Source organism: Astyanax mexicanus, chromosome 6, assembly GCF_023375975.1.
Source record: "Astyanax mexicanus isolate ESR-SI-001 chromosome 6, AstMex3_surface, whole genome shotgun sequence".
NCBI classification, from domain to species: domain Eukaryota; kingdom Metazoa; phylum Chordata; class Actinopteri; order Characiformes; family Acestrorhamphidae; genus Astyanax; species Astyanax mexicanus.
This window is the reverse complement of record NC_064413.1, coordinates 34,594,965-34,621,141: the sequence shown is the minus strand read 5'-3', so window position 1 is coordinate 34,621,141 and position 26,177 is coordinate 34,594,965. Positions and strand designations below refer to the sequence as shown.

Sequence of the window (26,177 nt, the reverse complement as noted above, 5' to 3'; positions counted from 1 at the left end):
GGTGACGGAGCTTGCGCGGGGCTGTGGTTAACGGGCGAAGCAGGGGACGCAGTGTGTGGTCTGACTTATCAGAAGACTGGGACAAATATTAAATAATGACATCGAAAATTGTATGAAGGATCTCCCACTGCGTCACAGATTAGCATCACAAAAGCCGGGCCGGCTGAGTAGCGTTTATCTGAGCGAGAGGTTTGATGGAGTGAGCTATCCTTGACCTTTTGCCATAATGACGCGCCCCATTTCCCTCCCGCCTGCTTTATGGAGCAGAGCCGTGCTTAAGGGGGAGAGAAACAGGGGCTCAAGGGGAGCGTGGGGCTGTAGCAATAGAGACCACACACACATACACACACACGGCTAGGAATTGAGGAAGAGGCAGTGGTTCTTTCACAGATGTAGCCAATATAACAAACCATTCTCTGCTCAAGCCCTTTTTGTTTTCTTTGCCTTACTTTAAAAAGAAATTAAAAACAAAGAAAATGCTGACATAAAAAAAACAACTGGTCATATGTATACCTGCTTTATGGCACCTCAAAAAAAAGGACAGAAAAGGTAACACATCACTTCCCAATTATTCAGCCACACACAAAAGAGACAACTTGTATTATGGATAAAAAAAACTATTTAGCTTATAAGAACAAGAAATCAAAGCCTAGCTCCTTCATCATATATGTTTTCTGCATGTATGAGCGTGCCCTAGCGCGGACCTACGGACAATGCTACTGCCTTCCTGAGTGCGGGATGACTGTGTGTTAATCATGCCCATCACTCAACACATTACGTGAGAGAGGGAGGAGAGGCCTAGTCTGTGGGGGGAGGGGGGTTGTACTCAATCTGCAATAATGATGCATCACTGCAGCATCACTTTGGAGATTAAAAACAAGACGCTGAATTTCAATCAAGCCACCGTTAATGGGCCAGTGAAGGATGATGGGCCGGTCTGGGCTGGCAGAGGAGCTGAAGCTATCGGCATGAAGACAAGGTGAGCTCTAATATAACCCCCCCGCTGAGAGAAAGAGAGAGAGAGAGATAGTCAGAGAGATAGACTTCTAATTCCAATAGAAGTGGACATGTCTAAACCTGGTCGGCACTAACTTACGTAAGATGTCCACGGTTGTCCAGTTTTGGACCAGCTTGGCCTAGCATAAATAAGCCTGTTAAAACATGATGTTATGTTAAACTATAGGCTATTTACATTTCTCACCAAAATATGGGCACATAATATGGGCAGCCATTAAAGTTTTGTTTTGAATACTCAAAACAAAGTTTAGATATATAAAGAACCTCTTCAAAGTAATCTTTAAGTGTTTGACCTTTTTAGACCAGTTAAAAACGGATTCTGGTTCATTTTGTTAATATATTAACTGCACTTGGCTGCAGACCAAGACAACTACACTGAGACTTGTAAGAAGAAGGGATGTCGGGCCAGTTCAAAATTAACTGAAGAGCGGTTTGTTTGTGGTGAGAATGTGATCTGACCTCGTTCTGACCCATCCGTACACTGTACTCCACAAGTTTGAGATAAACAGCTGTTCAGGTGCAGTTTAACCGGGTATATTAACCAGATAATTACTACAGCTATGAACGAATGCCATATGTGCAATTTCACCAAGCTAAATTGCGCAGATATCTGCACTAGTCCAGAACACAGGATCTTCTTCTTGTATTTACTTTCTTGCTCCTGATCCAGACAGTGGGGGATTTATGTGGTCTGTTGTGATACATTTTGGTGCACTTGGGGATTTTATTTTTTGAAAACATCTCCTTAAATGTGGACCAGAGAAAAAGCTGTTAAAGCACCCCAATTCAAAAGGTCGCGCTAAATAGAATAGTGAAATTACTGTAAACTAGTTTGCTGAGCTGCCAAATGATATTGATTCTCTAATAACTAATGGTAAACAATTAACTAAATAAAATAAATCTCACAATTAAAACAAAATTCCAGTTACACAAAGGTCAACCCAACAGGGCAAATGCTCAACTCTCCAGCAATGCATGTTTGCGTAATAGAAATAAAGTTATAGAGGTTATTCAGTCACCCCAATAAGCAAACCGAAGTGCCTCTAAAACTTTTCTCTGAGCAGATAAATCTGTTTCATCTTTTTTTTCTAAGTACAGGACCCCCATGGGTGTGAGATTTTCCCACTTGTGCAGCAACAACAACATGCCAGCTACAGCTCCTGCCACCCGGGAGCCAGCTCCCCATTGTGAAAGTGAGATACGGATTTGTTTTACGCAGTTAAAGTGCTCAAGAGTTTAGTTTTGACTGGAGAAGAAGGCATTGTTGGGCAACACAGTCGAGATTGTCATCACGGTTCTGTCAGCGAGAGCATAGTGGGTTGACGTTAAGCGGAGTCTAACAGATGTGTACTGGATGAGAGGAGAACGCACATTTCAGAACAGCACAAAGGGAGATGAGCAGGCAGAGTAAGACAGGAACTGAAACTGAAAGTAAAGATTATCTTCTGGATTTTTTTTGTCCTTTAGTTGAGGAATGTGTGAATCAAGCACAGTGCATCTCCCCTCTATGTATCAGGGAGGCCTGTAGGAAGTTTGGTCATTGAGATTGTTCATGGCATTTTGTAAGGATGGGTCTCAGCCAGGCACCCAGTTCTGGTTGCTGTGGCTCTGCTGTGGGCCAGTGAGTCCCATGCTCACACCCATACCCATGCCCATTCCAATGCCCATGCCCTGCGCCAGGGAGCAGTCAAAATTAAAGTCCATCTCCTCCCCTGAGTCCATGATGTCATGGAGGAGGATGGACTCTACGTCACAGTCCAGGCTGCCGTGGAAGACGTCCACGTCCAGGTCTGCCGGCAACCGCTCATGAGGATAGGGGTGATGAGGATGGTGGTAGATTTGGTATCCGCTACCTCCTCCTCCCCCCATGCCCTGAGCTTGATGGTATGGTCCGTCGGCCATGGCTTGCTGGTGTGGGCCTGGATAGGTGTTGTGGCGAGGGTGCGGGTGTGGGGCAGTGGCCAAGTGGCAGGAGTCCTGAGGGACACCCTGCATGCCGGCAGGGTTTGGGGGAAGTGTGGTGGAAGCAGGAAGGTGTGCATGAGCCGGGGGACTGTACAGGTACGGCGCTTTAGGGTTGTAGGGCTGCATGTGGCCAGCATTGGGTTGACCGTGGGTGGCAGGACCATGAGGTCGATGGTTCTGGCCCAGGCTGTGACTCATGCTGTGGTTGTGAGCAGGATTGGCAGCTGCATTCGAAGCAGAGATGTGGCTGTGTGGTTGGTTGTGACTGTGGGTGCCGTTGTGGCTGTGAGCAGGGTTGTGATTGTGTGTGCCATTGTGGTTGTTGTGGCCATGATGGTGGCCACGGGTTCCGTTGCTAGGAGGAACCATCATGGCCTCGTGCTCTTGGCCAATCATCAAGTCCTTGGCACAGTACTGTTGGCCTCCCGTAAGTAGACTCTGCAAGGCATTTGTGCCTGAATAGGTCTGCAAGTTGCCGGAAAAGCTGGCAGCCTTGTTTTCCTGGATGGTCTGCAAGGGTGAGTGATGGCGCAGCATGCCCACACCTGGCTGGCTGTACACAGGGCCACAGTAGGATCCCTGGGCCTTAGATCCACTGTTGTAGTGGTAGGTTGGGCGCTTGTGGCGTGTGGGCTGATGGTGGTGGTACCCTTCTTCCAGGCTGATTGCTCCAGTGAGATCTGCTAGCTGTGGCAGTTCCACCGGAGTGCAGTGTGCTGCAGGGGAACGAGTGCTGGAGGGACTAGGGTAGAGGTGTGGTGACGTAGAGCAGGACAGTCTTCCTTCCTCTGGGTTCTCCAGCTCCCCTTCTGCCATAATAGGGGACAAACGACCACTTAGTGTGGAAGCTGCAGAGCTGGCTCGAGAATGGAGGTCAGTCCACGTCTCAAAATCCTCCCCCACACCTGTTGCTCCTGTCCCAGGCTTCCCCGTTGGGCTTGTCTGCTCTGGGGAACCATGAAAACTCACTCGGGTCACAGAGGCCAATCCTGCTCTTCCGCCTATCTTCTTGCGATTCACTCGACCTTTGCTCTTTAGATACTTAGTGCTGTTGTCCATAGAGACAGCCCTTCGCCGGGGTGCTTTGCCTGCTTTTCCTCCGTCAGGATTCAGCATCCACCAGGAGCTCTTTCCTGTGCCTTCATTCTGCACACGGATGAAGCGGGTATGAAGGGACAGATTATGCCGAATGGAGTTCTGTGAATAAAAAAAAGACAAAAAGGACAGACTGTTAGCAAATCTTAAGGATGGTTCAGGAATCTTTTACATCTATGCTGTAAATCTTAATTTAGTTTTAAATAAGTCAGTTGAACATTTGTGTTTACTATACATTCAAACTAGATCTTACATTAAACTACATTAAAACAGTTTATAATAATTGAGTTAAAATTTTGTTTTGGGAGCTTTTCCACTGGCTCCTGGCACCGTCTGTTTGCATACTGAATGTATGTCCTTTAGTCACTGACACTCACTGTCCGTGTGTAGTCATTCTTATTTTTTAAGGCAACTGGTTTCTATTCCTCCAGTGTACTTTTATACAGGCAGCCATTGTGCATAAAAGTATAATTGTGTAATTTGTACATTTCCTTTTTTATGCATTTTATAACAACCAGCACGTAACTACAGTTGAAAATTTTAAATGCTAAACAATATGTTTATATTTATCATAAAAATGCAGTCACTTTTTAAGAGTGCCACGAGCCAAGAAATCCTGCTCGTGTTTTTTTTTTTTTTTTTTTGAGGCAGGGGGATCCCTCGGTTGGCCTGGTGTGGATGTCGGCTAATCCCAGGTTCAGTGCACTTGGCTTGGGCTGTTTTTGAAGCCTGTGCCAGCCTGGCCCCTTGCCAGTCTCCTCTCCCATTCTGAGAGAGGAAACGTATCGAGTGATTGAGCCGGGAGTAAGCACAGATAATGGAGTCAGATGAATCTGCCTCCCACTTGCATTCACGGTTCTATATTCTTCATCTTACCCTCTCTTTTCCTTCCTAACCTTTGCTCACCCCAGAGAGTCTTGTTTTCCATTCACTCACGCATGACTATATTGCATTTCATTACTTTTATATCCAGAGCCAAATCAAATGAAAAAGATGCAGATGCTAACATTATTGCTCATTTTATCTCGGGCTCAGTGACTGCTCCTAGCCACTCATTTTCAGAGGAACACACTCAATCCATCATTCTTTCTCTTCAGGCATGACTAATTTCATTCGGGCTGCTCAAATACATATTAATATTGCTATATTAAAAGATAAGTGACTTATGTTGTGAGGGAAAGTCCTTGTTTCTTTCTAGGAGATAATAAAATGCAGACAATAAGCTTAAAATATTATCTACAGCTTAAAAAATCAGTCAGGCCAACTGGGATTGACATCAAAAGTCGCCAGCCTCTCAGCCTACAGTGTGTAGAGACGGTTGTGTATGATGTATAGGAACTACGATGTTGAATGAAAAGAGAAATGAAACGTTTGCATCTCCAGTCAGGTGATCGAAGAATGGCTCCTCAAGGTAGCACCTCCTGTAAGGAGGGGTAACCATGGCAACAGGGTAAACGTGAACGCAAAATAAAGCAGGAATCTGTTGTGGGGTTTGCTGGTGAGGAGGAGGAGGAGGAGAAGGGGGGGCTGCTTTTTGAAGCTGCAGCTGAACTCCCCATAGCCTTTCATCAAGCTGCTAGGCCTGGGGTTCGGCTTGCTGGGGACGCTCAGAACACCAGCCTCACGAGACTCAATAAAATATGTGCTTCCTGTTTCACTACAGACAGAAATGTATGATTTTGTCTACAGTAGGGGTGGGTAATATGGCCCTAAAGTAATAATACAAAAAAAATTGCGCTTACAATACTAACAATTTTGGCAATATTACAAAACACTAACAGTATTTTTTTAATTTTTTAGAATATATAATTATTTTCATTAAATGTATAGATCCTTTCACTGAACACAAGGTTACACTCAACACACTACACAACCACACTCACACATTACCTTCATCACTCACAGCACACAGCATACTCTTAACCAGAAATAACTGTCTACCTGATGGACTGTATCGGGCACTAAGGATCTGACCTAGGCCTGCCAATCCATATCTAGGCATACAGACATTCACACTTACACACCAGGGCAATTTTTAGTTAATCTGATCTCCATGTTTTTGGACACAGGGCAAACATAAAAACTCCACACAGATAGGGACTTGAACCCAAGACCTAGCACTGAGAGCTGAACATGTGATTTTCTAAATGTTATACTGTCTTTAGATCCCACTGTTCTAATTGGCTAAAAAGTAAACTTTTATTTTACTTAGGTTTACAAATATTATAGTGAAAGCTTTCTTAAGATTTTATCAAAATAATCGCTATATATCGTCTTGCTTGCAGTATCGCAATATATAGTGATATATTGAATAGTAACCCCTGTATCTTGATGCATGTCATATTGCCAGGCCCCTAGTACTGCAGCATATTTTTTAAATAAATGTTTACAATCGTACAAACGTGTAACAATTTTAAACATTCATAGAAACAATAAAAATCTATAAACTTTTGTATCTATTAAAACAAGTGACACACCAAGACAACATTATAATAATGTAACATAATAAATCTACTAAAATCTACTAAAGTAAAGAATATTTAGTACATTTAAGCCTAAAGCTTTACATTGACTAACAGATCAAATATGTAATAGACTGCTTTCAATTAGAATACCTCTATAGTGGATCACAATATGGATTTTTTTTTGTTGTTGTTTAAAAAATTATAACCATATTAGTATATTACATGATACGGCACATTACCCCTAATCAACACTATGCCATTGACATTCTAGACATACAATAAGTGTGACTTCTTCTGTGGACCCTGTTCATGATGAGTAACTGTGTGTGTGCATGCGTGCGCTATGACTAAAAATCCACATTTCTCCATCCATCATAGTATTCTCCACCATGGGCCAAACTGATGTACTCCTGTTCTACCTGTCTGACATCTTTGCTCTACAGTTGTGTAGTTCTCTGTGCTAGCTTCTCATGCATATGCGTGCCTGTTTGAACGGGCCTGAATCAGAGGATGAGTCAGGGGCTATATGGGCTGCCCAAGCCCCTCACACCCCCAGAAACTGGCAATCAGTGCTAATCCCTGCTCCATTCCACATAATCCCAGACAATCCCAGGCTAATCCCGGTTGATTCATGGGCACTCCCAGCTGGGTGGATCCCATTGTTAGAGTAGGGATGAAATTGGTGCGCGTCTTACTACTTCTGGGACAAGAGCATATTGTGGGGAAGAGTCTGTAATGGGTAGAATGAATGAAACAGTGTTGTTCTAATATGGCTTGTTAAGCAATTTCAGCAGAAAAGGTGGGGTGTCTAAGTTATTTATAAGGCCCAAAAATGATATCATAATATATTTATGTTGATACAATAAAATTCCGAAATTAAGTCTGATTTAACAGTTTATCGTGACAATATCAGTCTCTGTTCAAGGGTTGCCATAACCCCCTACAACCCCATCCCCATCCCCTAGGGAGCAGCTGTAAGCTAAGCTAACTAGCAATGACGTTGCCTGCTCCTATTAGAACAGAGCTCAGAGCCTGTGTCAAAGGCCGTAAAATCAGGCTCCCCTCCTTTCCCACCACTAAAACACTTCCAGACACTTTTAATTAACTACTTGAGCACATAGACACACATACACATACAACACACACATACACACACACACATCACTATGCTTACGCCAAGACCTGACAACACAATGAAGTGAGCAGGAAACAAAGAGACAGGAGGAGAGCTCCTGCTCAACGGAAGAGAGTCCAACATCCCCGTAGCCCTTCAGGCCAAAGTGTTTGAACTCAGCACTCATTAAGGACGGCAATCCAGATAGTTCTATTAGTGATCCAGCTTCCACTTCCACGCCTCCTCACCCGAGTCCTCTTTGTCCCAAGATTAAGAGCTTAAGGTCTACTAACCCCCCCAGCCTGACAAGTTTGCGCTTTTTTCCAATACACAGGTGGCCTTGGCACTGAATGGGCTTTTCCAAGAGCACGCATATGTTTGGAACCGAAAGGCCTAGACTTCCTGTTTCAAGCAGCGTTGCTTTGTACCTATTATCACAACAGAGGATTCATCTCTCCCTGATTCATCGCTTATTCCTCCTGCTTTTTCCAACTGTTTTGTGCCCCCTGTGCAAACCGCTTCAATGGCATGTACTCCCACCCAGTGGGATCGTACAAGGATACGACAACACTGAAGACCAATTTGACACAGGTTAGAAAACAGGTTTGTCTGGTTGTTACAATCAACCAATCAAAACCAATTTAGCTTTAGCAGCTCAAACATAGAACCTGCAGTGAGTGAAAATATAGTTTTTTAAGCATATTGAGAATGGCATCATAGATGACAGGACATTGACGACCTGCACTTCATTAGCATTTCATTACAGAAAGTGTGATGAGTGCTGTTTAATTGGATAAAGCACTGTATATTATGTAAGTATGTGATAATATTTGAATTTGATTCTAAGGATCTGTCCTCACTGATGCATTTTGACTTTGTATGGGAGTAAATATTGTACATTGTGAACATTAGGCCCAGGCCTAATCAGAGCTGGAGGAAGAAACATTGGAAAGAACTAAGATTCTTAAGAGGGGACCCATCCTCCTGTGGTCAAATTACTTCTAGATTATTGACTTATTGACTGATGTGTCTGTCACAAAGTTACATTGGTCTAAAACAATAGTGGTGGTAACAATGATTAAACTAACAATGATTAATGGTGTGAACCAAAATTCCATCTCCAAAATGGCACTTCTAATGATGGCCTCATCCACTCGGATAGACAGAGTGAAGCTTTGCGTGAGCTCCGTCACAATGCCCAGTGCACAAGCTTGGCTCTGTGCCAGCTGCTCCCAGGCGGGCATTCTATGGTTGGCTCTTGAGGGAGGCGTGGGGTCCCAAGAGCCATGGTTGAGATTGGGCTCCACAGACTGGCATGGGGGGCAGCTGGCTGGCTGTCTGGGTAGAGGAGGGAGGGAGGGAGGGATGGGAATGTGGGGGCATGGCTTGAGCCTCAACTGTGAGAACCATCTAAACAACACAATGAACGAGTTCACTTCCACAAACCCACCCCCCCCCCCACACACACACCACACCTCCCCTCCAACACACACACATACACACACACATCAAAACTATCTATCCCCCAGCACTAACTCAAGAGACTTGTCGCAAGAAGAGCCGAGGAAACAGGTCAAACTATTTAGGCCCAACTTGCCAGGTGCATAATCACGAAAAGAACTGGCTGGTGAGAGCAAGATGGAACAAAAGGAAGAAACCACTCATCCAATTCAAATAAGTTTACTACGGAGAGAAGCATCTGCCACACAAGACCAGTAGTCCTCAACCAGTTATTATTGAGCCATTCAGGCAGTCAGCAGCCATTATATCTCGCCAATGAGTATCACTTTATACATTGCATTAATTTGATAAGCACCAAGGGGTGTGTGTGTGTGTTGGGGGGTGTTGGGGTTTTGGTGGGGTAGCGAAGGAAGCGTTAACTGCATTTATTGTGAAACGTTTTCTTTTAACAGGCAGAGGTGGGGAGGGGCGAGCGACTCGATGCAAGAGGTTTTGTTCGGCACGGGAATGAGTTTTGTCAGCTAAGCCTGTCTCCAGGCTATTGATGGAAATTAGCAGCGGATAAATATTCGCATCCTGTGATTGATGTCACGGCTGGGCTTGTCCCTTTGAAGGGAAATAAAGAATGCAGAGGCGCGCAGATTAATGGAAACTGGGGGGTAGGTGTGTTCACACAGTTCTCACAGGGAGGGGGGATTCTGGCACAGAGGTACAGCTTAAAGCACAGAAATACAGAATCTAGCACATGAAGTTAGCACATTATCAACAAAAAATAAAAGGATCTGGCTCTTCTCAATTTGAGAAGATAGACCAAGCTATAGAGGAGCATAATGAGAATGTAAAGCATAGTCGTAATTACGGAAGAAAGAGCGAAAACAGATTTCCTTTAGCTAATAGATGAACTAGGAAATGATGCTGGCTGGTGATTCTGTGCATCGAAAGAAAGATTACTAGGTATTTACTTGATTTGAAAGTGTCCATCATTTCTACAAGAAAAAAAATAGATCAACACATAGTTGTCTTTGATTTTGATGTGATGCATATTGTACACATATAGAGAATGGTTACTATATGGAAAAATACACTGTTTTTTTTGGCAACCGGAAATATTTGGCCCAAAAATAAATTACACCCTGTGAACAGCCTATTTTTATGCCGTGTGCCCGTATATCTATGCAGATGGGTGTGGTGGTCTGGAAGTGAGGTGTGTTTAGGTAAATTTCTGGCGTGTTCCTATCTTGGTGGCGAAAAACACAGATGCACCACTGACTGATTTAAACCCTGACTATAGTCAAACGATCATTACCATCTTAGCAAGTGACACTACGATTGGTTTATTTTACGTTACACCCAAAACAAACCCAGGGTTAATTAAGAGAATTATTGCCTTTTTTCATTCAATTAAACTGGACAAATTAAACTCTTTCTGTGCAGTTGGTCAGTGTTCCTTAAGCACTGGTAATAAATATATAATAGATATAATACATACGTTTGAATCAAACAAATTTCTCTTAAATCATGTTTTGCTTTGGCCGTCAGAGAAGGGAAAGATCTGGAAGGATTAAAACCACCAGGGCCCCGTCATCAGACAGTAACACGACAAGAACCTATGATTTTCCCTGTGTGGAGTGAAATTAAAAGCACACAGCAAGAAGAGATGCTCATGTCTTGTCTCCGGCTCCTTGGCCAGTAAGTGGGGGCCGCTCTGCTGGGAGGGTAATGGGGTTGGTGGGTGATTCCTGCATGGATGTGTGCTAATTGCAGCGCCCAGGCTGTGCTTCCTGCAGGCTGGGAGGATGGCGGGTGGCTGGGTGTGGATGCGGGCACGCGTGGGCTAGGGGGATAAAAATAGCGGCGCCAGATTAGCCGAGCATCTGAGTGCCGGACAGGGGATCGGAAAATCCGCCGCCCAGTGCAAGAGCGGCCATTGCCTTCTGTGCGGTATAGGGCAGTGAGCGGCCTGGGATCCTCACATCTTCCAGCCCACTCAAAAGCTGCTGGGCGCGCGTCACGAGCGCGGCACGGGGACAGCTTTTTCGACGCCGGCCTGCCAGATAACTCCAACTCTTCCCTCCACCCCCCAGGGAGCGTTCACACAACAGGTGCAGGAGTGGTACACCTGTGGGAGCTCCTGATTGCTCCAACCACACACTCACATAAACACACACACACATACACATACTGTATACACACATATACACACACCCACACCGGCACCAGCACCTTCTTCATGAACTAGACTCACATTTTCCACAGTGCCTGCCATATACTTCATTAAGTCGTGCACGTTTTTAAGCGGGCTTTAACTGCGGCCTTTTATTTTTTATTTTACAAGGAGAGGCTGTAAGCATGTCTGCGCTTAGGTCTGTCTGTGTGTGTGAGAGAATTAAAGAGAAAGTAAAGTTGGTCTTTTTAATAGCCCACAGGCAGCGTGCGGTGGATTTGATTATATTGCAACCTCCATCTGCCATACACACACAAAAAAAATGAGATGGACAAGCAACAATAAGACAAATGCAGGCAGCGGCTTTTTTTTCTTCTCTCTCCCCATAATCTCATTCATAGTAATAAGAATCTCATTTCCCACATTCTAAAGGTCAGCGCACACCTCTGATCAGACTTTAATACAGATCATTCTCTGGGTTTAATTTAATTTCAGCAGAGCAGGAAACTCATTTGCGAGGCGTGTGTTCAGCATGCGAAATTCACACAATCATCGCTTTAATTGTTTCAGTTTCAGAGCTCAAGGAAACATAGTTGCAGGCAAGCAGGTGGGCATATAGACCCCCTTCACTCGTACACTGTCGTACACACGGAGGCATACGCCCTGCACACTTGCTAATAAAAGATGCAGACAGATACATATACAGGTATACAGTCAGTGTGTATATGTACATGTACATGTATCTTAATGCCATGCCTTGCTGGAGACAAGCTGTACGAGATGGGATATTGCAGGACACCATTAGGAACCTCTACAACTCCTTACCAAGATGTCTGTCATGTAGAGTTACATGTGTGTGTAGTTCAATAAATATGATCTAAAAAATATATTACTCATTTAAAGTTGTTGGTAAACTTTATCTTCCTGAATATTGCTGTGATTGATCTGATTATTTGTTTTTAATCTTTTGACATAAACTGTAATACATTAGCTACATACATGTACCTAGGAACTTACACACCAATTACACCAATTACAGTCAGTGTGTGCATGTGCATGCGCTTCATACTGATGACACAGTCAGGGAGCACTAGCTCAGTTCAAAAGTCCAAATCTTATGAATTACTCAAGCCCAGAAAGCTGGAGGAGAAGGCGTACACACAGGCATGCCCACACATGTATGCCATTGACCAAGTCACGCAACACACATGCACGCACGCATCAACGGCTGGCACACTGGGCACTCTCCGAACAGCGGTACCAAGCGACCAGTTGCTAAGGAGACCCATGGGAAAGGGAGGGCTCTTGTTTCTATAGCAACCCGTTCTCTCCCAGCCAACTATCCCTCCCCAAGGGAGTGACATGGGGGAGTTTGGTGGGGAGGGAGGGAGGGAGGGAAACTGGGGGAGTTGACTGAAGTAAAGGTGGTGGTGGTGGGGAGGGGGGGGTAACGAGAGAGAGAGAAAAGATAGAAAGAAATAAAGAAGAAAGTGTATATGTATATATATATATATATATATATATATATATATATATACATATACACTTTCTTCTTTATTTCTTTCTAGCTTTTCTCTCTCTCTCGTTACCCCCCCCCCCCTCCCCACCACCACCACATATATATATATATAAAACCATCATCTATAACTACATACTGGAAAATGCATCAGTATTCCAGCCCAACAACTCCACTATGTGAGCAGAATACAGCACATGTAAATTTGTAAATATAAAAAAAGGGAAGTGACAAATCGCAATGCTTTTTAGACTGAAGATATTAATCACAAGAAAGAAACAAATAATTAAAATTTTAGACTGATATGGGCAACTCTTGCTCATATTCACTGAGCTACATACACAGACACAATGTGTAATGCGTGTGTAATACATGTTCTGCAACACGAGGTGTCTCTTAGCATGGAGTAGTAGAGGTTCCTAATGGTGTCCTGCAATAATCCATCCAATGCAGCTGGAACATTCCTGCATAGTGCGTCAAATAACATCCAACGCATTTTAAATTTGGTATAGATGTAGCAATACAGCTGGCCATGGCATAGCATTTTTTGTCTTTAAGATTTTTTGTCTTTTTGATACGGCAGCAGTATGTGGACAAGCATTGTCCTGAAGAACCAAGATGATCTGACGTTGTACGAAAGTACACCAGTACTTCTTGACATGTGACGTGTGATAGTAAACTGTTCATCTTGCCACTGACCACAGTGCTTTCGCACACATGGATCCATTGGTCGTCTTCACTAAGTCATGTTTTGTCTTGGTGGAGACAAGCTGCATGTGATTTGATTATCGCAAGACACCATTAAGAACCTCTACAACTCCATGCCGAGATGTCTGGCTTGTTGGGTCACACGTGTTAAATATGCATTACACACTACATCTGTATGTGCAGCTCACTGCAATCCAACACTTCCTTCTGGGTGCAACTATGTAAGTAGTCAGGTATTTCCCTTATTAATCAAGACCTTTATAAAGGGATTTAAAATGCATATCAAATTTAGCTCCTGAAAAACAACACATTTGTTACACATGGGATCCTCCAGTCAATACCAAGGACACTTTTAAATTTGAAGCTCCACTCATTTGCTCACACACATACATCAAGTCCTAGTGCATGCGTCTTCAGTCTACGCATTTATCCCGCTGTGAAGCAGGCTGATGTGATCCTCTCTGAGCTCAGCAGTATTCAGAGCATAACTCTTGTTGGTCTCTGCATCTCTGTTCCTCATGCCTCAGAGACAGGATTTCTTTAAGTGCTCTGTGACAATGACACTGTAAAAGCTTAGCGCAAATAAAACCCAGTTAAACCGAAACGTGACGTGATGCTGCTTGAGAGGTCGGAAAGCCTGAAAAATAAAAAAAGCAGGCTGTATCAGATGAAGGAATTAATGAAATGTCTAAAATATGTCAGGAGAGGCTTTTTTATTTTTTCGCCTGTCCTGCTCTTATCAGACTTGGACACTGATTGCAGGCAGTTGTCAATTTGCTCTGCCCTTCTCACACAATGCCCCTGTCATTTTGACATTTTTGTCTCATTGATGTTCTCACATTCTCGAAAACTCAATAAGCAAGCTCTAATCAGCTGGTGATTATAATGCCGGACCTGGCTGTTAAGTCTAAGTGCTTTGATCAAATCTCAGATTTCAACCAGCCAGTATCAGGATTAGCTGGAATACAGATATATGAGAAAGAGAGTACACAAGAGAGAACGAGAGAGAGAGGAATAGACAAAGAGAGTGATTACGCTCCATCTCTTTATACAGTTAAAGGTAGGGAAAAAGAAAGAAGGCAGAAAAATGCGGGAAAATGAGGAGATACCCCCCACCCCGCCCCCTTTAGCCATTTCCCGAAACAAAAAGAGCCCAATTAAGTCACTTTGAGTTAGGGTCTAGTGGTGGGAGTACACAAGAGAGAAAGTGAGTGAGGGAGAAAAATAGAAAGAGGGGCAAAAGAGTGTGGGAGCAATAAAAAGTGTGTGTGGGGTGGGGGGGGGGGGATGTCTGAGATGGAAGAGGGAGAAGGAAGATGGGAAAATAGGGGGTGGGGGAAGCAGAAAGGGAGAGAGACAGTAAAAAAAAAGACGGGAAGAAAAAGAAAGACAGAGAGGGAAAGAGAGAGAGAGAGACAGACAGAGAAAGAAAGAGCTTTAGACTCCAAAAGGGGCAACTGGCTCTCAGCTCCTCGACGGGAGCTACTAAAATATTAACACAGACTGCGGCCACAGACTGCTGAGTCCAATGGCTTAAGTAAAACTCAGCCTCTAATGAGAGGGAGCGTGAATGGCTAATGGCCCCACAGGAGAGCCCGATGGGGAGGTAAAGAAGATTTGGGTGGTGTTCTCCGAGGGTGGGAGATAGATGTTGGGGCACGTTCTGACCTTTTACAATCTCCTGAAAACTTAATAAGAGCAGCCCAAGCCCTGTCTGTGTGTACGTGCCTGCGTAAGTGTGTGTGTGTGTCTGTGTGTGTGTGCCTGTGTGAGTGTGTGTGTGTGTGTGTGTGTGTGAGAGAGAGAGAGTGGGTACACGCTATAGTCTTATCTTCACCCTGACCCTCCATCTCCTCCTGAAACTATCATAATCCCACACCAACACACACTACATTCATACAGTCTGGATGTCATTGCTGTCCCTCAAGATCTTGTGTGCCCGTTACTCCGTTATTAGGACAAAGGCTTTTAGGCTACATTTACATTATCAGGCTGAAGAGTTGTGGACGCGCCAAATACAATACAACAGATTACGCTCATTACTTCTATTGTTTCTGTTTATGGAAACTATTAATAATAAGTTTTCCAACAACCAAGAGTACATCATTTGAGCAGAGTCAAATTCTGGCTGGGAGTCACCAGCAGGGCCATTTCTGGAACAGATTTGGTCTCATTACAGACAGATACAGCTCAGCTTTATTTATGAATGTGAACCATCAAGGTATAATTGCCAAATCCAAACAGAGAAATAAAATCAGAATTGCTTAATAAGGCTTGTAATGTTTGTTTGTCTAACAAGAAATTTAGACCATTCAAATTTCACTTTCCATGAAGACTTTTGGAAGAAACCAGTTATTTCCTTTACTATTGTAATTTTTAAATACATTTTCATCTACTTAAGTTAAAAAAAGGGAGATGGAATGGAATCAACAGGAAGATGAATGATCACAAACCTTCAAACCAAACTTAACTGCTTGATTTTTTTTCACCAGGAGTGGCATAAAGTTATCCAAAAGCAGTGTGTAAGACTGGTGGAGGAGAACATGCATAGATGCATGAAAACTGTGATTAAAAACAGTTTTTTAAAAATTAGGGTTATTACACCAAATATTGATTTCTGAAGTATTAAAACTTTGTGAATATGAACTTGTTTTCTTTGTATTATTTGAGTTCTAAAAGCTTTTTGTTATTTCAGTCATTTCTCATTTTCTGCAATAATAAATATTTTAAATGACAATATTGTTATTTGGAATTTGGGAGAAATGTTGTCCATAGTTTATAGAATATATAGAATGTTCATTTTGTTCAAACATATACCTATAAATAGCAAAATCAGTGAAACTGATTCAGACGCTAAAGTGGTGGGTATATATATATATATATATATATATATATATATATATATACACATAAACAGTGACTGTTTCTGTTTTGATTGACAGTAAACATGATTGGTTAAGAGAGGGGCATCTGAACCTCCATCAGCATCAGCTCTCAATCTCCCACACGTTTGATGAAAAGATATCAGTCAAGAGCTAAGAGGTTACAGTTTCAAACACTCTGTTCTGACGGCACCTAAAAGCACAAAAAGCTCATTAAAAAGCCTTTGCTTTTTAGAAGCAGGTAATTTTTGTGGCCCATCACCATAGAAATCCACAGTAAGCAGGCTGTGAACACTCGATCTAGAGTTAATAAACTGTCCTTGAAGAAACTCTTTAATTACTGCAAAAAGGGAGGCAATGAACGCATTGAAAACAATAGTTAAAAATAGTCTCCAGTTCTTCACTTTGCAGCAGAATTATTGCAGCAGAGTCTGAATGCAGACGCTAATTAGCTCACCTATCAAAGGTGTGCAGTTTGATTTTAGATCTTATTAAGGTGGCCAAGGAGTTTCTGGAGATTTAAGAACGAAGACGAGTGCTCTATTTATGTCGATTCTCTCTGACTAAAATCTAAACTTCATGGATTTAGAACAGAACTGGTTGATAAGTAAACTCTGTTTAGTGCTGTTTAAATAAAGGGCCCTGAATAACTCCTGACTCTGACAGATGGTTCCATGAAAACCTTTAATTGAAACTGAACTTTTTTATATTATGTGGAATTCTTAAAAGTAAAAAAAAAACGTTCTTCCCACACTTGTATATATCATTAATAAAATGGTTCAACACAAAACCAGCTTCTGAAAAGTTTTTCTGTGGCAGAGCTCCAAAAACTTTTTTTTACTTTTTAAGCCTATTTAAGCCATACTCCAAAAAAAAGTTTAATAAGATCCATAAATCATCCATAACATTTCCTGATTAATGGACCAATGGAACTTGCACATTACTTAAAAAACACTTTCTTTAGTGCATAACTATACACTTACTAAAGAACGCTGCACTGACTTGTGGGATACCTCTTGTGTGGAGCCTCTTCCTCACATTCCTTAAATGTTCAATTCCTGCACAACTTCAGAAAATGAACGTCCAGTCAATTTGACACCCACTATCACTATCAGGACTCCCTTGATAATTTGTTTTGTTTATTCACATAAATATTGTCATAAGGCGAGTGTTACTCACAAGATAATACCTCACAACTTATACAAGTGAATTTCCAAGCTGTCCCCCGAGGTAATGCCTCATGATACATTTTCATACTGCTATCCTGTGACTTTAGGCATATCTTTGTACATTTTTCCCTCTCTCAGAAAGTTTCCATTTTAGATTTTTTTTTAAAACACTGTTTTTCACCTGTGTTTTTGGTCCTTTGGTTTTTGGTATGTGAGTCCCATCTTACCATGCATAATACAGTAAAGCAGATGGCCATGAAGAGAAAGTCCAAAAGAAGCTCAGTAAAAAAAAAATCACACCCTTAGATTTACCCTGAAGGTAACTAAGCCATGCATAGGAGGTCCCTGACCCATATGGTCCTAAATTGCGCCGATGAGGGCAATAGTACAGCTGGGCCATGTGTTAAGGATGAACAGCTCTGGATTAATGGCAGAAGCATGGGAATGTGGGTTATGCCATCTTTCCAACGTCTCTCCATTAGCATAAAGGCCGACGCAGGATTAGGAGAGAGTGGCGTATAGACGCAGGGCACACTGCATCATCCTCAAACACACAGACACACACTCTTTCTCTGTGGAAGAGTGGGAAGCCGTGACCCAAATCCTAACCTTCTGCTCACCTCCTCAACTGAGGATTACAGTAAAAGAAGCAGTTCATCAGGGGGAACGAGTGAGGCCATGATCTTCATCTCTCACTTTTTTGGCTAAACATGTACTGTGCATTAATAACTATGATATCAGGGTTATTGGGTTTTCCTGAATATTTAATTTTTTTATAAATTATCTTCTATATTTACAAAAATAGTTTATAGTAATATTACAATTACTACTGGTTTAGATTTACCTGTAGTGGAATTCATTACTGCACAAGTACCTGCATAATAATTATGCTTTTTACCTCTTACATCTGCACATCATACGTTTCCTCTTAGTTGTATTTTTTTGTTAATTACATAATTTTTTTGTTAATTACTTATATCTTTACACTGTTGTATAACCTATGTCTCATTCTATTTATGACATTTTTTGCTTTTTGATTACTGTTCCTTGCACTTATTGTAATTGTGCTGCTGTAAAATCTGTTTTTTCCTATCTATCTATCTATCTATCTATCTATCTATCTATCTATCTATCTATCTATCTATCTATCTATCTATCTATCTATCTATCTATCTTAACAGATTACAGTTTTTGATTATTGACTCTAGCTGTTGTTTTTAGCACTTATTTAAATTTACAGTAAATGATGCATGGACTAATAGAAATGCTCCAAAATTACTTTTTTTTAATTACTATTTACTACATTTGTCCTTCTGTAAATTTGCTTGACAGCAACAATATGCATTTTCATATTTTGTGACAAAAATATTGGGACATCAGCTTATTGACTGTTTCTTCTGAAATCAGGGATATTAAGAGATTTTTCCCTGTCTCATTTTTTTTTTTTTAACTTTTTTTTTACTAGAATCTGGAGCTTTTCTGTGAGGATTTGATTGCATACGGCAACTACAGCGTAAAAGCATATATTCAGCTGTATATATACAGTTATTAATATAATGAAAAACATCATTATACAATTACATTTAAATGATAATAAAATAAATAATAAGCAACAAATATATATGTACACATTTATATAATACATGTGAGACATATGTATGACCTCAAATCCTAATAGTGTATGAAAAAAACTGCACGTGTGTGTGAGTATATGTCTGTGTGTGTTTGTGTGTGCGTGCTTGTGTGTGTGTGTGTGTGTGTGAGACGTCTCCTGGGCGGGGGCTGCAATGTTTCTGCCTGAGTGGTACTGTCAGTGGGCATCACTCAGCCAGGCCGTGTGGCAGGGCGCGAGGATCATTAGTGCAGATGGAGAGGGAGCAGAGAGAGAGAGAGAGAGAGGGAGAGAGAAAGAAAGGAGCAGCTCTGAGAGGAGGCCAGCTCTTCTTAATATCCGTCTTGAGAGCATTACACACACAGCAGTGCACTTTCCTCTCAGTCACGCAATCATTGCTCTCTCCTCCTTCCATTTTTCTCCCCTGCCTCCGCCACCTATCTCTCTTCATCCCTTTATCCTTTCGTATATCATCGTCTCCAGCCTGTGCCAAATCACAGCCTCTTCTCTCTCTCTCTCTCTCTCTCTCTCTATATAAATGTACCTCTTTTTCTTTCCTGTTTTTCTCTCAGCCACATTTTCTCTTCTAACTTTCCTTCTTTCTCTGGCCTCTATGGTTCTGTGAAGTTATACACACACACACACACACTCACAACACCGCCCTGCCTGAGTCACCTTCCTCCCCTCGTCTCTCTCTGTCATTCATTTCTTTTCCAACACCTCAGTAAAACATGAAGGGTCAGGGCTAAGTATAAAAATCAATATATCTGACATTTACGAATATGATGGCAAATGTTGGCTTATATCAGTGAACATGGAACACGAAGGGCTAAGATGACCATTCTACTGAGGTCAAAACCTATCAAAGTATGCTGAGAACAGGACAGTGTTCAGCCATTAAACACACAAGGAGACATATTCACTTGTCCTAGTCTAAAAGAAACTAAACTAAAATTTGCCAGAGAACATCTACCGTAGATAAAGAGCAGCACTGGAACAGTGTTTCTGGATAGATGAATATCTTCCTTTAAAACCTCTTCAGCATCAAGTAGTTGATGCTGTACTTTAACATAGCTTAACTATGTAGTATAGTCTATATACTATAACTGTATGTCATTTAGTGACATATTATGATTGTTTGAACCTTTTTTTTAACACATTTTGCAGTCTGATCTTGGGCTTAACTCATATAAAAAAATGTCTGATCTGGCAGCATTCTCAGTGGTTTTAAATGGCAAATTATTATTTGGTAGACAGTGAAATGGCTGATTTCTAACTGTTCGGGCATCTTTCTGAAACATTTCCTGGATTCATCTGCCTCTACAACCTTCTGTCTGAAGGCCTCAGAGAGCTCTTTGGATCTGATCTCATCATGCTGATCCACTCACTTTAAAAATCAAGATCAAAACAAACTGCACTGACATGCCAAAAGTCATGGGTAAGCAGTGTGTAAATGATTATGAAGTGTTGCCTCAGGAGATGGCTTGGAAACACCCACACCTGTACAGGTTGTGAGGTATTACACCTCACATTCCTCGATCCACTGTGTCACGTGTGTCCCACAGGTCATTGCAGGTCTTTAGCTTCAATGGGACATGGCAAAATCAAATCTAATCTAATTTATGATTACTGATGTTGACACAAAGCAGCTTTACAGAACAAAGAATCAGACAGAACAAAGAATTAGACAAAAGTCATGGGAGAGGAACCAGTTCTGTGTTCCATGACTTTTGGCATGTCAGTGTTAATGTTTGATTTTTAATCTTTAAAGACAGACTGCTCTGTAACGATGTTAATTTTCATTCATAAACCATTTGGATTTTGTATAGCAATAAATGTGGGGAAAATCCTTTTTTACTTTTTTATCCCAAGAAAACTGCACTTATATAAAAGAAGAAGAAATTTTACTAATTGATTTTCTTCAGATTAATGTGTTTATTTATATTATCTTTATGTAACAATAATGCTAAAAGTATGATTATATGTCCATATTGCCGTTGCCAGACAAAAATGTTGCATTTTCGTGTTTTCTGTTTTTTATCTTGAAGTCTTGAATTTGTGTGTAAATCTATAGGTTCTTGAGTTCTGTTTTTTGAATTGTGTTGTTGTTTGTATTGTGTTTTCTGCTACTGTTGGGACCATGTACCAAAGTTTTTTTGCTACATATACACCTGTGTTACTGTCATGTGACACCTAAATGATTAGAAATTTAAAAAGTTCTTGTCTGTCTTGCTTTTGGTGATGCAAGGCCATGCCTTGGCCATGAAAACCCATTTTATGAAGCTCTCTTTGCTATATTTTCTTTAGCTGATCTGAAGACCACGTGAAGTTTGTAGAGGTCTGTAGTGATTGACTGAGAAACACAATCTGCTCACTATGCACCTCGATATCTGCTGGCCGCACTCTGTTACTTTACATTGACAGAGCAAGTTACTTTCATTCCCAATCGCTTCCACTTTGTTATAGTAGCACTGACTGTTGACGATGGAATATTATTTAGTAGTGATGAAATTTCATGACTGGAGTTGTTGCACAGGTGCTGCATCCTAACACTATTTTACAGTGGAATTTACTGAACTCCTGAAAGTGACCCGTTCTTTAACTAATGTTTTCTAAAAGCGGTCTGCATGCCTAGGTGCTTGATTTTATACATCTGCAGCCTTGGATGGGATTGAAACACCTGTCTTCAATGATTTGGATGAGTTAGCAGATACTTTTGGACTTTTGGAAATATAGTGTATGTAAGAAAAATAATAAAAAAGGGAAGGAAGAAGTCATGACACATAACTGTATATGTAGCTGCCATATTTCTGGCCATTTCTGCAATATTTGAGTTTTGCCTCTTTTCACAGCCACGGTCCCTAAAAGAGGATCAAAAGAAGACTAAGTGATGCAATATGGCACTCCGCCAGCAGTGCTTTAAAAACAGATTGAGGGCTCAGATGATGAGTGACAAAAAAAATAAATAAATAAAGCAAAAGCGCACTGCACAGACAGGCAGGCCCTTTCAGCCTGGGTAACATCATGCGACCTAACAGGTGCAACAGCAACACTGGGGCAAGTAAGGGCGTGGCTTTGACCTCCAAATCCAACCACACACACACAGACAGACACACACACTTACACACCTTTCAGGTGACCCCGTCAACTTCCCGTCTCATCTGCAGCCTTTCCCGTCTCATCTGCCCTTAAGACCTGAAGAGTTCACTTGAGGCCCGCAACACTCGCTGCCCTCTAAGTGTGTGTAGCTGCATCAGATCCCACCCACACAACACCGGCCCTGACCTACTTCCTGCCCCCATGCCCCCCCCCCTCAAACACACACACAAACACACCATACGCCATGATATCTCCTCATCCGGCCAACTGTCTCCCTCTCACACACACACTTGGGCAAGCACGCACATCTGCACAAAACACACACACACACACACAAAGCATGCAATTAGATAAATGAGTTTACTATCTCAAGCTCATTCCGACTTTACAGACTCCAACTACCAACCCTCCCACCACCACCCCACTCACTCACACACACACACACACACACACATATACACACATATACACACCAGTCCGCTTGGCCTTTCTCCCTGAATGAGTTGCAAAGGATGGAGAATGACTCCGCTAAGCTGATTGCTAAGGGGAGGGAGGCAAATCACCACAGTGCAACGGCACGCTGCCCTTTTTTCGGGTTGTGGTCTTCCTTGCGTAATGCACAGCATGCTTTCCCGAAATACCTCCACTTCCCCAGTAGACCCAACCACTTCACCCCAGTCACCCATTCTGCTCTGCGCTTAATCCAGAAGGCTTCCTTCTTTTGGGAAGCTGCTATGGCATCTAATTATTTATTTAGTCCGGAAGCTGAGCAATCTGGATGTCTGGTGGAAAAGTGAGCATGTATCAGTCAGGGAGTGAGCATCAGGGGGAGGCCGCATGTGAACAACCCCATAGATGTGAGAGAATGTGTGTGTGTGTGTGTGTGTGTGCGCGCAGAGTGCAAGCGCACTAATGGATACACACTTGATTTGAAGCGCAGAGAGTAGCTGAAGTGCAACTGAGTCTTCAGTGCTCTCTTCCCCTTCTTCTCCATATTTTTTCTCCACTCATCTACCACTTTTATCAATCTGTGTTCATGCGTAGTATATTCTAAAAGTTTAAGGGCACTTGCTGCTCATCAGATGTTTTATCTCAGAGTAAAGGCTCATTTAGGGCTGCTATATAATTCTGCAGCGAGGCAACACAGAGCTTATCTGCTCATGCCCCATGCCATTCTGAGCATTTATACTTGTGCATTACTGTTTCCGCACACAAAGGTGGACAATACAATGTTCAGCAGACCAATCACAGCTGTTGCTGTCAGTGTTGCCTCAGCAGTGCCAGGCTAAGGCACAGGCTAAAATACATGCTACAATACAAGCTACAGTACAAGTTATGGGATATGGTATGTAGTTATGTGTAGGTTATGGCATAGATTTGACTCTCTAGATTTAGGAACACTGGTGTGAATATTTCATTACATTTAGTCACAAGAGCCGAGGCTAATTAGTTCTCAATCACAGACGGCGCTCCAGCGCATCCCAAATGTTTTGGGGCATGGTGACCTCGGGCTCATGTGCAGCTGCTCCAGAACATCCCATCTATTAGTAGTGCTTTTCTGTGGAGACTATACAACCTGTGTGTCTCTAGTTGAACACGTGTCTAAAGGGGTATCTTTATTTGGATACCTTACAGTGTAATATGAAAGGTTACATAAAAAGTATTTTTCCACAGTGTTTAATTATTTAGACTATTTGTATATGTATAAAATATAAATATGTGTATATATGTAAATGTGGCACTGATACTGTTTTTTTTTAGTAGTTTTTAGTGGTTCTGCTTTGTCTGATTTACCCTTGCAGATGTGAGAAAATGTAAATATTGTGAGATATTGTGGATTGTGGACATTTCTGTCAAGCAAAGGTACTTAGCATATCACAGCTTCAAAATCATTGTGATGAGAACTGGGCCTTTATAGTTGGTAGGCTTCCAAATGTACTATATAACTTTGGAGAAGTGGCCAGTAAAATGCTCTGTAGAACTGCGTAGCCAAAGTTATATTCGTGAGCAATCCTGTAATATTACTCTACCCTGGCATATCACATGCTTCTTTCATTTTCAGTGTTGGTCCTCTATCCCTCAGCTTGTCCAGAAATATGTGTCCTTTAAGAGTGCAAATCACACTTTCCGACTGTAGAGGAGACAAAAAATGCCCATTCTTCTAGACTGTCGTTTAAAAATCTAATTGATCTGTTTAAATATCTTAATGTGTATACAACATGCAGTATATATGGATTCTTTTGGACATGAACTGAATACTTTGTGTATGAACAGTATGTGTATAGACAGACAGAGGGTGATAACAGTAATAAAGTACTATCAAACAGCTTCTACATTTCTGAGAAGGCTTCCTACTAAATCTTGGAACATTGCTACTGGAATTTCTACTGATTGCATTCAGTCAAAGATCACTACTGAAGTCATGTACTGATGTAGGCAGATCAAGTTTGATTCCTGTGTAAAACGTTTACTCCATTCGTTCACACATTTAGCTGATGTTTGTCATTGCACGTGGTGATTACAGGCATGTGTGTGTGGTTTCTCCAGAGTGACCATGTCCAGTGTTTTTTTTACTGAGGTCACCTAACAGTATGTACACCTGTAGGAGCAGCAGGAGTGCATTGAGCTGCTGAATGCACTCTTTTTGGACACTTATTCTCTTCTGCAATCCTCTCTCACAAAGAATCAATATGCCCTTCCAGGCCAGCACCCTGCTCTGGAGCCACGCTCCCCTCCGGGCAGAACTGAGATGGAGGCCGAGCAGCAGCCGAGACGGCCACCAGCTCTGACCTTTTGTCGAGCTCGCAGAGCCACAGGACAGCAGCAGAGTGCAGCCAGCCTCTCTCAGCCTGCAGCACACATTGCTGCTCACTGTCAGACACTGCTCTGCCTGTGCCACCAACAAGACATCAACCGGGGCGGGTCTCTGGGGTAGAGAGAGATACAGAGAGACACGGAGAGAGAGTGAGAGAGACAGTGAGAGAGTGAGTATTGAAGGCTCCACACTCCTTGTCAGGAGCTGTAAATGTGCCAAACTGAGTGCCGCTGTCCGTAAACGTCACTCATGGAGAGAGGTGTTAGAACAGCGAGACAGTGGCAGCGCTACGAGGTGCAGGGGTCGAGAGAGCTAGCACACTACGAAGCACGCAACCATGCAGAGAGAGAGAGAGACAGAGAAGGAGAGACAGAGAGCGAGAGAAAGAAAGAAAGACGGATGAGTCAGGGATTTAAAGATTCTCAGAGTGTGCCGGCATAGTGAGGTGAATGCTGAACAAGAGAAGAAGAGAGTGAGATGCATATTTGGATTCTGAATAGAATAGTGTGAGGGGAGGTGAAAAAGCACAGGAGAATAGCGAGAAGGAGAAAGAGAGGGAGAAGAGGCAGCGGAGAGACGAACAGAGAGGTAAAGACAGACAGGCTGGGTTCATGCGGGGCTATCTGCCGGCGCGGAGTTCAGCGCTCGCACGGACGGAATACTAAACACACGGGCTCCAGTCCTGACCTACTTTAATCAAACTGACACACAAATCCACTTAGGACTGCCGCATTTCACCCACCCGAGTCACCGCCATCTCCCCCAGCTCCCTCACCCTGGCCCGGTGCTGACCTCCTGCCTGAGCAACACATTCCTGTCAAGGAGTGACCCCACTTAAGCCTTAATGAGCCAAACCCTTTAAAATATTGAAACCTCACCGCCGCATCTTTCGAAAGCTGTTCAGCTCATGCACTCACCCCTATTATGTTCATATAATACTCTTACCGAGTGCTGACCACATGCCACATCCACAAACCACTGGTCTTGCTAAATATTGCTCCCCTAACGCCAAATACTGCTCCACAGTATACTGACAAACAGTAGTAGCTTGCTTAAGAAACTGCAGTTAGAACTCTGACTTTATACTCAACTTCA

At 42.4% G+C, this 26,177-nt stretch overlaps 1 protein-coding gene across 1 annotated transcript in view; it reads right to left on the bottom strand.

The window, feature by feature from the left end:
• Nucleotides 1-1,053: 1,053 nt before the first annotated feature.
• Nucleotides 1,054-26,177, bottom strand: part of foxo6a (forkhead box O6 a) — a 44,629-nt gene continuing 19,505 nt past the window's right edge. The window contains exon 2 of the mRNA XM_007249597.3: nt 1,054-4,179. Within this exon, the coding sequence (XP_007249659.2) occupies nt 2,593-4,179 (1,587 nt within the window). The 3' untranslated portion in view covers nt 1,054-2,592. The remainder of the gene's footprint in view (nt 4,180-26,177) is intronic.